The 12,571-nt window shown below is 45.0% G+C and overlaps 1 protein-coding gene across 5 annotated transcripts in view; it reads right to left on the bottom strand.

The window, feature by feature from the left end:
- Window positions 1–12,571, bottom strand: part of BRD3 (bromodomain containing 3) — a 506,564-nt gene that overhangs the window by 86,019 nt on the left and 407,974 nt on the right. For all 5 annotated transcript variants that reach the window (XM_069241568.1, XM_069241563.1, XM_069241564.1 and 2 more), the window contains one exon: window positions 5,964–6,262. In XM_069241568.1, coding sequence (XP_069097669.1) covers window positions 5,964–6,262 — 299 coding nt within the window. The remainder of the gene's footprint in view (window positions 1–5,963; window positions 6,263–12,571) is intronic.

Below are 12,571 nucleotides of genomic sequence, written 5' to 3'. Positions count from 1 at the left end.
GCACATGCAAACACTCTTTTTGACCCTCTGCCTGCAACATGACATCTAACGTGCGCCATCCAATTGTGTGTGAAACGGTAAAGGAAAACATGCACACATAAGGTCTTCTTCTGGGACATTTTCTCCAACTACAAACAGAAAACATGTTAAGTAAACAGAGAAAAGGTAAAGATAATGCAACAAAAAAATGTAAGGAAATGAAGTGCACCTACATTTTTATTTTCTAACAGCCTAAGTATAATAAAATTTCCTGATTTGTTTTTTGTACACTTTTTCCAATGTCATTTCTGTCTAATGTGTAGGATATGACTGATATGGTTCGGGAGTGAGAGAGAGAACAAGCAAGTTACTGATCTTTGGTACCACTTTCTGGTGGATACACTATCTAACCACCATGTGAATATCCCCAGGTGCCAGACTGGGTTTAGAAAATTCCAAACGCAATCCTGCAAGCAGCAGGTGGAGCTGTGTAGCTCCACATTCTCTCAGTTCCGCTCTGTAAGACAGGAATAAAGCTGCATGCAAGCACCAACAATGCACACTGATGTCCATTTCTTTCATAAGCTTGTCTACACCCTCAGACGAGGAGTCTATCGGGGAACTGGAAGAACCAGTGTGCAGACTCCTATAATAGGATATTTGTAGTTCAGAAACCAACCATTCCACAGACCGGAAAGGTGCGGGGTGGTGTGGAATATGCAGTAAGAGCGACTAACCATGGAAGGATTGTTACCACAGGTAAGTAGCTTGTTCTTCAGATGGATACTTCTGATTGCAGATTCCTCACCTTGTGACTAGATACCAAGGCAGTAATCCCCAAGGAGGTGGGTTTGTGGAACAGCTGAGACTACAGTCCTACAGGACTTAAGGGGTAAAATACCCATTCCCGGCATACCGGATGGTCAATGCATTAGTGCTTTGAGAATGTGTGCATTGATGACCTGACCAATGATTCAAGAATGCTCATGTCAGCTGCCTGACAGATATAGAGGAAAGACACTATGTGCCACGCAGGGTAGCAGCCTTAACTCTGGTAAAATGAGTCGTCATACCTTCTAGAGGCTACTTCTTAACCAAATGAATGGTAGATCTTAATTCCGAGGACTATCCACCTGCTTCTTCACTGCCTTGCCCTTCTTTGCTATAGAGAACTCCACAGCGAGCTGATTGTCCACCCAATGTTTCTTGGTGCAAATAATTTAAAAGCTGAGCACAGATAAAGTTTCTCTTCTTTTTTCAAGGTATGAGAGAGCAAAGAAGGCAGCATGAGTGATGGCTTGTCCAACATGAAAAGTCACCACCTTTGGCAGGAACGCTGTTTGGCTGGAAGAAAGAGTGCTATAAGGAGGGTGGACTGACAACCTGAAGTTCACACAAATGACTTTCTGATGTTATCACAATCAGAAAGTCTGTGTTTAAGGTGAGAAGGCGCAATGGATAACTGAGCAGCAGTTCAAAAGGAGTACACGAGGAAAGGAAAAATCAAATTTTGATCAACTATGGCATCACAAATGTATCTGGTGGAGACATTTGTTGCAAACCTTCAAGGAAAGGCATCACAACAGGTGATTTAAACAGTGACAGCTCGTCTGGCAAACGCAAAAGGCTGAGAGAGCCAACAAGTAACATTTTACTGTGACTACAGGTCATCACTCCTGGGCTAAAGACAACAACACATAGCAATAGATCTGACAATTTGGTCTGCAAAGGGTGCCTCTGATGGGTGCTGCACCAAGCCACAAACCTATCCCAGCGCATATACTGATTTCATGGAAGGATGTCTAGCTGCCAAGTTGACATCCACAACTTAGGTAGTAAGAGTGAATGGAGTCAACTGTCACCACTCCATCTCCACATATGGCGGTTCAGGTTATGAAGGCACACCACTGCGTAATCCTGCCCTACTCCTGTGACCGAAGGTCCTCTGAAAGGGGATGCCTGATTGGAGGACAGATGCTTAGACCCAGAAGTTCTGGGTACCACACTCTTCTAGCACAATTTGAAGCCACTAGGGTGACTTCGGCCCAATAATTTCTAATAGTCAGAAATCTAAGCAGGAGAGGTAGCAGAGGAAAGATGTAAAGGTATCTTGTGCTTCACTGCATGTGGAAGGAGTCTTCAAATGACACTCTTCTTGAGAACTCCAGCATAATTAACTGCTGACATTGCATGTTCTCTGCAGTGGCGAAAAGATTCAGCCAGGTTTCTCCCGATTCCTGGAAGACTACTTTCGACACCTGCCATTTGTGATCTGTTAGGCAGATGACTGTCCACCCTGGCATTTATAACAGGCTAGAAATGTCAAATGGTATATCCATTAAGGATGCCTAGACACCCACAAGGCAGCTATAGATTTCATCATGCATGGCACTGAAGTACCACTCATGGCTTCACTGCCCTTCAAAGACAATCTGTACAGTGTAGGCCCGAGCTGATGATGAACCTAGTCTCATTTCAGCCATCCTGAATGTTCTGGACCAAGGAAACCATCAGTCTTCTGGGACTGATGGAACGATCACAACAACTATGTCCCGGAGAGTGAGTGAGTTAGAGAAACAGAGCGATTCAAGAAAGCAGCTGTGCTAACTGACCTTAAGGCAAGGCTGACCGAAGAGCATACTCTTTTGCCAAATGTTTCCATGTCTGGCTTTGGTCAGGAACAATAGTCGGAAATGCATTAGGGTTGACTCTGCCGGAGGACTCTGCCAGAGGACGTCTGCAGCACCACACACAGCAGTTGGATGCTGGGTTAAAAAGATCAAGGTTGCCAGCAGCGAGTTACAGAGATGGCAAAGAGCAACCTATCAATTGATCAGAAGGTTAGATAGCTCTAGTGCCTAAAAGAGTGAGGACCTCAAATGTTAGCAAAGGTTGGTCTCTGCCTGCCCAGACTGAAGGACCTTGATGTTTTTAACCTCTATAGTACGGAGGTGGAGGTCAAGGACTTCAGGTGCCATTCTAGTAACAGTAGCAAACAAAAATCACTTTTCTCCTTTGCCGGCTCATGGAAGCAGGGTGGGGAAAATCCACCCAGTATGGGGCGAGATGTCAAGGCCACTCACATCTTACAAGTCTATATACTAGTTGCCTTCATCATAAGGTGGTGAAAACTCTTCCCCACATCCCTGCATCAATATGGCAGACCCTGGTCAGAGTCTGAGTCAAGATGTTGGTGTAGTGTCTGCAGTAACCGAAGTGTGTCAATCTTCGGGACTGAGTATTTGCTGTGCCACATAAGGATCTCGGCATGGCCTTGGCTGAGACAAATTCACCTCCACTCATCTTACTGCTAGCAGATCGGTCGTAAGCCAAACTCAAGCACAAGAAGCATACTTCATGAGTATCTGTCACAGACATCATTTGAGATAGTCACTAAAAGCTTTTAAAACCTGTTGTTTTAAGGAGTGATATTTTCCCTTGAATACAGGAGAAAATTAAGGAAAATAAATCTCTTCAATGAGCAAAGAAAAATTAGTGGAGGTCTGGATCCACATCTAAATAAAAGGTACTGACATCAGGGAGCATGAGTGGCACTTATATGCAGCTCTGCTCATCAGTTCTGGAGGCAACAGAGATGAGGCAGAGACTCACTTCACCACCTACATGCGGAGAGGACATTTAAAAAAAAAAAAAAAAAAAAAAAAAAAAAAACGTTTTCCAGATACAGCCTGGCACCCAGCATTATTTACAAGGCGTGTAATCTGCGGTTAGAAGCATCCATCAGAAATAAAATTTAATACTGGTGTCTCTTACAAACTAGATTGATTTCAATTCAGATTGGATACATGAAAAGTGTGTTCCTGGATCAAGCACAAGCGTGGAGAGACTATGCATTTTGAGCAACATAAAGCAGCCCATGAAGGCGAAGCATAACTTCTAGGTGATCTGACACCACTAACTGTGGGACAGGGAAAAGAAAGTGTTGTGTTTAGTGCAACAACTAGCAAAACATTGGCCAATTAACAAAAAAAAAAAACATAGGTGACACTATACGTAAATCGTGTGACTTAAAAACAAAGCTTTAAATTTAGGAAGGACAAGAGATAGCACATACATTACTGGGTAAAGTGAAGCAGTTAGGCTACAGGCCAGAGAGATAGCCATTCTCTACGGGAAACAGGATATATGCTGGTAAAGGCACAACCAAAATGAGCACTAACCAAAATGAACACTCCCAAATCCCAAGCACAATTAACTAATGAAAGGGTTTAGCAGTATGGATTTAAAGGCAGTGAGAAAGCTATGACTAAGCGTTAGAGTTATTGTTCAAAAAGAGGTTAAACAATAGACCAGGCTTCTTAAATGCGTAGCTACTTGAAACTCTTAAGCTACTTAAAAGTAGCTCTCCTTTGCACAGCCCAGAATAATAAACAAGAAGCTTCTACTTAGATTAATTAATGCACGTGAACCAAAACAGAAAAGCGTGTATTTAAGATTTAAATGTGTGTGTATTTTCAGAATTCATAACCTGATTTTCGTAGAGAAATGGTTAAACTTATTTTTTAAATATATTTCAAGCTGATATTTCACCAATAAATCATGCAGCGTTTGAGTGCTTTATTACCAGTGTTTCTACCTGGCAGAAAAGGGCATTTCACGTAGGGCTGTTATGCATCACCCACGTAGAGTAATTACACATTGACAAAGCCTTTTCTACATTACTGCTGTAAACCATGCCTGATAAGCTCAGATAATTACTGCTCATACTCTTGCATACGGTACCAACAAATGTAATCTAGTCTGAAGTGATCACTATAGCACCACTGATTTTCATTAGCTACAAGTACCTATTTTCCAGAAAAGGTTTGAGAGCCCTGCACTAGGCCAAGAACAGTCACATCTGAAAGTAAGTGAACTAACAGCTGTATTTTTAGCATTTTAGAACTGGTGACGGTCCTAAACTATAATTGAAAGCATGGATTGAGCAACTTTTTGATAGAACACTTCTTGTGCTAGAAAAAGATGTTAAGACTAGATTGCTACCGAAGACAGTTCTACTTCGGACTTTAATGAAACTGATTTATGCCTTTTAAAAACAGTATACACGTCTTGATTTTGTTTCTCTTGTACTCATCATGATTTGCCAAAACAAATCTCAACTTCAAAACAAAACAAAAAAAATAATAATCTGAAGTACTTTCATATGACTGGTTCATACGTATCCAAACATCAAAATGGCAATACCGTCCACTATTGCAATGAACACTTTCTTTGTGAGCTTTTCTCTTTAATAAGATGCAATACAACATTACATTTTACTTATGTGCAAAACACCAGTAAAGAACATTTTACGATGGGCAGCCATTACACAAACCGCTAGGCAGATGCGCTCCATAAAAAAAAAAAAAAAAAAAAAAAAAAAAAAGACCCTTAGCATAGGGAAATGCCCTCTGCTTACGTGTATTAACACAAGGGTACACATACATGTATACATTTGAATACAAACAGACAAGTACAATTTGCACCAAAGGAGTGTTTAACTCAGCTCTTCACTTGAAACACAAACTCACTTCCGTCTGCTAGAAAGATGGTAGAATGGCACCTCGTTGGTGTACTTAAAATGCTAGAGCATGCATTCCTATGTAGGGCAAATCTAACCTTGTAATGTCCAAATGCCTTAGAACAGGCAACTTCATGTATATGAATTAAACTAAGACTATTTGTTATGGTCCAAAACGAATATAATCCCCATGTTCATTTAGCATTTTGGAAAATAAAAGATTTTATGACTCCCAAGGAATAAACGTTGATTTGGATTGCATGCATAGTAATCCATACATTGTTTCAGGTAGCGGATTAAATTTCACAATGGGATTCTGGATATATATTGCATTCACTCCACGCCTGAAATGGGTTTGTAAGTACTGGGCAGAAGACGTATGGTATCATTGTAAGCGTTCCCCAAGAAGGCTGCCCATCAAGCACTAAGTAATACATAAACAAAATAAGTTTGTTTCACTTACAACAAGGTTTCCTTTGTTTCTTCTGTAAACAAGATTTGACGTATCGCTCTAATTCTCTCAGTGTGGTGGGTTTCAAAGTTTCAAAATCTATTTCTATTTCATCTGGATTGGAGTCTCTAAGGGAAGGCTCTCGTGACTGTATAATGTGCACAACCCGGCCAAGCTTCTCTCCAGGTAACCGATTGATGTCCAGGCTCAGCTGTCTTTTTTCATCATACGTCATTGGCAAACCTTCTTCTTCTTCCTCAGAGTCAGCGGCAGTAGTAATCTGCTGTTTACTTCCTTTCTTGGCTGGCCTACTGGAGCAGAAAAGGCAACATTGTCAGTGACAACCTCAAAGCTGGCACAAACCCTTAACAACTCAACAATGAGACAGCAAAACATGGCCACCTTTTCAGGGCTCAGGTAGAAAGATAAAATCTATGCATAGCAACATAACTTAATAGAGGTGTGTAGAAAAATGGCTCCGTTACAGTTACCCCCTACTCTTTGCCTGATATTGATGCTGCCTTGACTGAGAAGTGTGCTGGGACCCTGCTAACCAGGCCCCAGCACCAGTGTTCTTTCACTAAAAAGTACCATTGTTTCTACAATTGGCACACAGATAAGTCCCTTGTAAAAGGTACCAGTGGTACCAAGGGCCCAGTGACCAGGGAAGGTCCCTAAGGGATGCAGCATGTGTTGTGCCACACTAAGGGACCCCACACATGCACACTGCCATTGCAGATTGTACGTGTTGGTGAGGAGAAAAAGGAAAAGTCGACATGGCATCCCCCTCAGGATGCCATGCACACAAAATACTGCCTGTGGCATAGGTAAGTCACCCCTCTAGCAGGACTTACAGCCCTAAGGCAGGGTGCACCATACCACAGGTGAGGGCATAGCTGCATGAGCAATATGCCCCTACAGTGTCTAAGTCTAATCTTAGACATTGCAAGTACACTGTGTTAAGTATATGGCCTGGGAGTTTGTCAAAACGAACTCCACAGCTCCATAAGGGCTACACTGAATACTGGGAAGTTTGGTATCAAACTTCTCAGAATAATAAACCCACACTGATGCCAGTGTTGGATTTATTACAAAATGCACACAGAAGTCATCTTAGAAGATGCACCCTGTATTTTACCCAATCCTTCAGTGCAGGACTGACCGGTCTGTGCCAGCCAGCCACTGGGATACGTTTCTGCCACTCTGAGGACAGAAACAAAGCCTGCACTGGGTGGAGGTGTGTACGAAGTTGGCTCTGTATGTGCTATTTCAAAGTAAGGAATAGCATGCACAGAGTCCAAGGGTTCCCCTTAGAGGTAAGATAGTGGCAAAAAGAGATAATACTAATGCTCTATTTTGTGGTAGTGTGGTCGAGCAGTAGGCTTATCAAAGGAGTAGTGATAAGCATTTGTTGTACATACACACAGGCAATAAATGAGAAAACACACACTCAGAGACAAATCCAGCCAATAGGTTTTGTTATGGAAAAATATCTTTTCTTAGTTTATTTTAAGAACCACAGGTTCAAATTCTACATGTAATATCACATTTGAAAGGTATTGCAGGTAAGTACTTTAGGAACTTTGAATAATTACTATAGCATTTATACTTTTTACATAAAACACATTTAGCTGTTTTAAAAGTGGACACTTAGTGCAATTTTCACAGTTCCTGGGGGAGGTAAAGTATTGTTATTTTCAACAGGTAAGTAAATCACTTACAGGTTTGAGATTGGGGTCCAAAGTAGCCCACCGTTGGGGGTTCAGACAACCCCAAAGTTATCACACCAGCAGCTCAGGGCCGGTCAGGTGCAAAGGTCAAAGAGGTGCCCAAAACACATAGGCTTCAATGGAGAGAAGGGGGTGCCCCGGTTCCAGTCTGCCAGCAGGTAAGTACCCGCGTCTTCGGAGGGCAGACCAGGGGGGTTTTGTAGGGCACCGGGGGGGGGGGGACACGAGTCAGCACAAAAAGTACACCCTCAGCAGCGCGGAGCGGCCGGGTGCAGTGTGTAAACACGTGTCGGGTTTCCAATAGTTTCCTGGGGGTCACTCCTGCACAGAAGTTCCGTTCCTTCAGGTGCTGGGGGCTGCGGGTGCAGGGTCTTTTCCAGCCGTCGGGACTTTAGGTTCAGGCAGTCGCGGTCAGGGGGAGCCTCGGGATTCCCTCTGCAGGCGTCGCTGTGAGGGCTAGGGGGGACAACTTTGGTTACTCACGGTCTTAGAGTCGCCGGAGGGTCCTCCCTGAGGTGTTGGTTCTCCACCAGTCGAGTCGGGGTCGCCGGGTGCAGTGTTGCAAGTCTCACGCTTCTTGCGGGGATTTGCAGGGGTCTTTAAATCTGCTCCTCTGTAACAAAGTTGCAGTTCTTTTGGGGCAGTGCCGCTGTCCTCGGGAGTTTCTTGTCTTTCTTGAAGCGGGGCAATCCTCAGAGGATTCAGAGGTCGCTGGTCCCTTGGAAAGCGTCGCTGGAGCAGGGTTCTTTGGAAGGCAGGAGACAGGCCGGTAAGTCAGGGGCCAAAGCAGTTGGTGTCTTCTGTTCTTCCTCTGCAGGGGTTTTTCAGCTCAGCAGTCCTCTTCTTCTTGTAGTTTCAGGAATCTAAATTCTTAGGTTCAGGGAAGCCCTTAAATACTAAATGTAAAGGCGTGTTTAGGTCTGGGGGGTTAGTAGCCAATGGCTACTAGCCCTGAGGGTGGGTACACCCTCTTTGTGCCTCCTCCCAAGGCGAGGGAGTCACATTCCTATCCCTATTGGGGGAATCCTCCTTCTACAAGATGGAGGATTTCTAAAAGTCAGAGTCACCTCAGCTCAGGACACCTTAGGGGCTGTCCTGACTGGCCAGTGACTCCTCCTTGTTTTTCTCATTATCTCTCCTGGACTTGCCGCCAAAAGTGGGGGCTGGGTCCAGGGGGCGGGCATCTCCACTAGCTGGAGTGCCCTGGGGCATTGTAACACGAAGCTTGAGCCTTTGAAGCTCACTGCTAGGTGTTACAGTTCCTGCAGGGGGGAGGTGTGAAGCACCTCCACCCAGAGCAGGCTTTGTTTCTGTCCTCAGGGAGCACAAAGGCTCTCACCGCATGGGGTCAGAAACTCGTCTCTCAGCAGCAGGCTGGCAGAGACCAGTCAGTCCTGCACTGAACAATTGGGTAAAATACAGGGGGTATCTCTAAGATGCCCTCTGTGTGCATTTTTTAATAAATCTAACACTGGCATCAGTGTGGGTTTATTATTCTGAGAAGTTTGAAACCAAACTTCCCAGTTTTCAGTGTAGCCATTATGGAGCTGTGGAGTTCGTTTTTGACAGACTCCCAGCCCATATACTCTTATGGCTACCCTGCACTTACAATGTCTAAGGTTTTGCTTAGACACTGTAGGAGCATAGTGCTCATGCACATATGCCCTCACCTGTGGTATAGTGCACCCTGCCTTAGGGCTGTAAGGCCTGCTAGAGGGGTGACTTACCTATGCCACAGGCAGTGTGAGGTTGGCATGGCACCCTGAGGGGAGTGCCATGTCGACTTAGTCATTTTCTCCCCACCAGCACACAAGCTGGCAAGCAGTGTGTCTGTGTTGAGTGAGGGGTCTCTAGGGTGGCATAAGACATGCTGCAGCCCTTAGAGACCTTCCCTGGCATCAGGGCCCTTGGTACCAGGGGTACCAGTTACAAGGGACTTACCTAGGTGACAGGGTTGTGCCAATTGTGGAAACAATGGTACATTTTAGGTGAAAGAACACTGGTGCTGGGGCCTGGTTAGCAGGGTCCCAGCACACTTCAGTCAAGTTAGCATCAGTATCAGGGAAAAAGTGGGGGGTAACTGCAACAGGGAGCCATTTCTTTACAAGGTGCTTCCCACCTCCCCCTGCAGGAACTGTGATCACCTGGCGGTGAGCCTCAAAGGCTCATGCCTTTTGTTACAGCAACCCAGGGCATCCCAGCTAGTGGAGATGCCCACCCCTCCAGCCACTGCCCCCACTTTTGTCGGCAAGGCTGGAGAAGATAATTAGAAAAACAAGGAGTCGCCGCCCACCAGTCAGCACTGCCCCTAAGGTGCCCTGAGCTGAGTTGACCCCTGCCTTTAGAAATCCTCCATCTTGAAATTGGAGGATTCCCCCAATAGGATTAGGGATGTGCTCCCCTCCCCTCAGGGATGAGGCACAAAGAGGGTGTAGCCACCCTCCCGGATAGCAGCCATTGGCTACTGCCCTCCTGACCTAAACATAACCCTAAATCTAGTATTAAGGGGCACCCCAGATCTAAGGAAATAAAATTCCTGCAACCTGAAACAAGAAGGACTGCTGACCTGAAAGCCCTGCAGAGACGACAGCGACGACAACTGCTTTGGCCCCAGCCCTACCAACCTGTCTCCTGACTCAAAGAAAACTGCACAGCGACGCATCTGACAGGGACCAGCGACCTCTGAAGCCTCAGAGGACTGCCCTGAAATCCCAAGGACCAAGAAACTCCCGAGAACCACAGCACTGTTCTCCTACAGCAACATTTTTGCAACTTTCGAACAACTTTCCAAGAACTCACTCTTACCGCCAGAAGTGTGAGACTTAACCTTCTGCACCCAACGCCCCCAGCTCGAGCTACAGAGAACCAACGCCACATGGAGGACTTCCAGGTGACTGCGACCTGAGAAGACCCCCCTGGACCCCCACAGCGACGCATGCAGAGAGAATCCAGAGGCTCACCGTGACTGCCTGTAACAAGGAACCCGACGCATGGACCAAGCACTGCACCCGCAGCCCCTAGGACGAGAAGGAACCGAACCTCAGTGCAGGTGTGACCATCAGGCGACCCTCTGCCTAGCCCAGTTGGTGGCTGGCCCGAAAAGCCCCCCTGTGCCCTGCCTGCACTGCTAGAGTGACCCCCGGGTCCCTCCATTGATTCTAATACAAAACCAGACGCCTGCTTTGCACACTGCACCCGGCCGCCCCTGTGCAGCTGAAGGTGTGTTTTGTGTGCCTACCTGTGTCCCCCTCAGTGCTCTACAATACCCCCCGGTCTGCCCTCCAAGGGCGTGGGTACTTACCTGCTGGCAGACTGGAACCAGAGCACCCCTGCACTTCATAGGCACCTATGTGTTTTGGGCACCTCTTTCACCTATGCACCTGACCGGCCCTGTGCTGCTTGTGTGGTAACTTTGGGGTTGCCTTGAACCCCCAACGGTGGACTACCTATGCCCAGGAACTTGAACTTGTAAGTGCCTTACTTATCTGAAACTAACCATTACTTACCTCCCCCAAGAACTGTTGATTTTTGCACTGTGTCCACTTTGAAAATAGCGTATTGCCATTTTAACTAAAACTGTGTATGTTACTGCTCTAATTCAAAGTGTTGTGTAGCCATTTTATGTATAGCTCCATGCACGTTAGTTTAACGTACTAGGCCGCTGTGCACTTTGCCCTAGATATATTTTACTCAGCTTCGCATTGTTATTTTACAATAACCAGTTTTTACTGTCTTGTTTTAATTTCTTCTATCACACTATTTAGCTTAGTTCAGCACTGTGTTCTCAAATAATGCATTCTTGATCGCCGTGTGCTTCAGTCAAGGCTACAGTCTGGTACAATGCCGGTAAACGTGGTAGAAGTTTAGTCTCCAGCATTCGTAGAAAATACACATCCTTACGAAAGGACGTTTTCTTAGAACATCTGCGTGTTAGTTATCAAAACACTTTCTAGTCCTAGTACATGTCAAGAGGGAGATTCCAGCCAGGGAAACACAATTGTATACTGAATGCCCCGTTGCAGATACTGATGCAGATTACAGGCCTTTGCTCAGGTATGAGGGTTGATGTTCTACCGGGGGAACCTGAAAGGCAGGCTTAGACCTTAACATGCTGTGCTCAAAATATAACTTAAAGAGAGAATAATCTTGCGGCACTATGATAGCCTTATTCTTATGCTTCACTCTCATTGTTACTATTTTATTATTACTGTGTTGTGTAGTTCTGGTTATTCCCGCTCATACTTTGCTATCCAAAATGCAGTAGTTTTAATAAACCAATCTTTAAAACTTACACTGCCTTTATTGTAATTTATATATGAGACTGTACTGTGTATGAGAGAACCGGTTGTGACCACGACTTCCCTGAGAAGTACTGAAATGTCATGCACTCAGCTGCCCAATCATCTCTACCATTCTGGAGAGATGAGGCACTGCTAGTTAGCCGGCGCAAAGCCCGGATTTGGAGTGACAAGCATCATCCACCGTGGGTCAAACTTAGCCCCCCACATTGTGGACGATTTTGCTGCTCAAAATCCAGTAGTCTCATTAAGATAATGAGAGCCTACGCGACAAAAGTTCCTAACTTACCTATGTGGAGTACCTTGCATTTTATGTTCTTACTTCAAATCTTGAATATGTGGTTCTACAAATAAAGAAATGATTTTTTTCTATATGAAAACTATTGCCCTGGAGTTAAGTCTGAGTGTGTGTTCCACATTTATTGCCTGTGTGTGTACAACAAATGCTTAACACTACCATCTGATAAGCCTACTGCTCGACCACACTACCACAAAATAGAGCATTAGAATTATCTAATTTTGCCACTAACTTACCTCTAAGGGGAACCTTCGAACCCTGTGCACACTATCTCTTACTTTGAGATAGTATGTA

The sequence above is a fragment of the Pleurodeles waltl genome, chromosome 6 (assembly GCF_031143425.1).
Source record: "Pleurodeles waltl isolate 20211129_DDA chromosome 6, aPleWal1.hap1.20221129, whole genome shotgun sequence".
In the NCBI taxonomy this organism is placed as follows: Eukaryota; Metazoa; Chordata; class Amphibia; order Caudata; family Salamandridae; genus Pleurodeles; species Pleurodeles waltl.
This window is presented reverse-complemented; position numbering and strand designations above follow the sequence as displayed.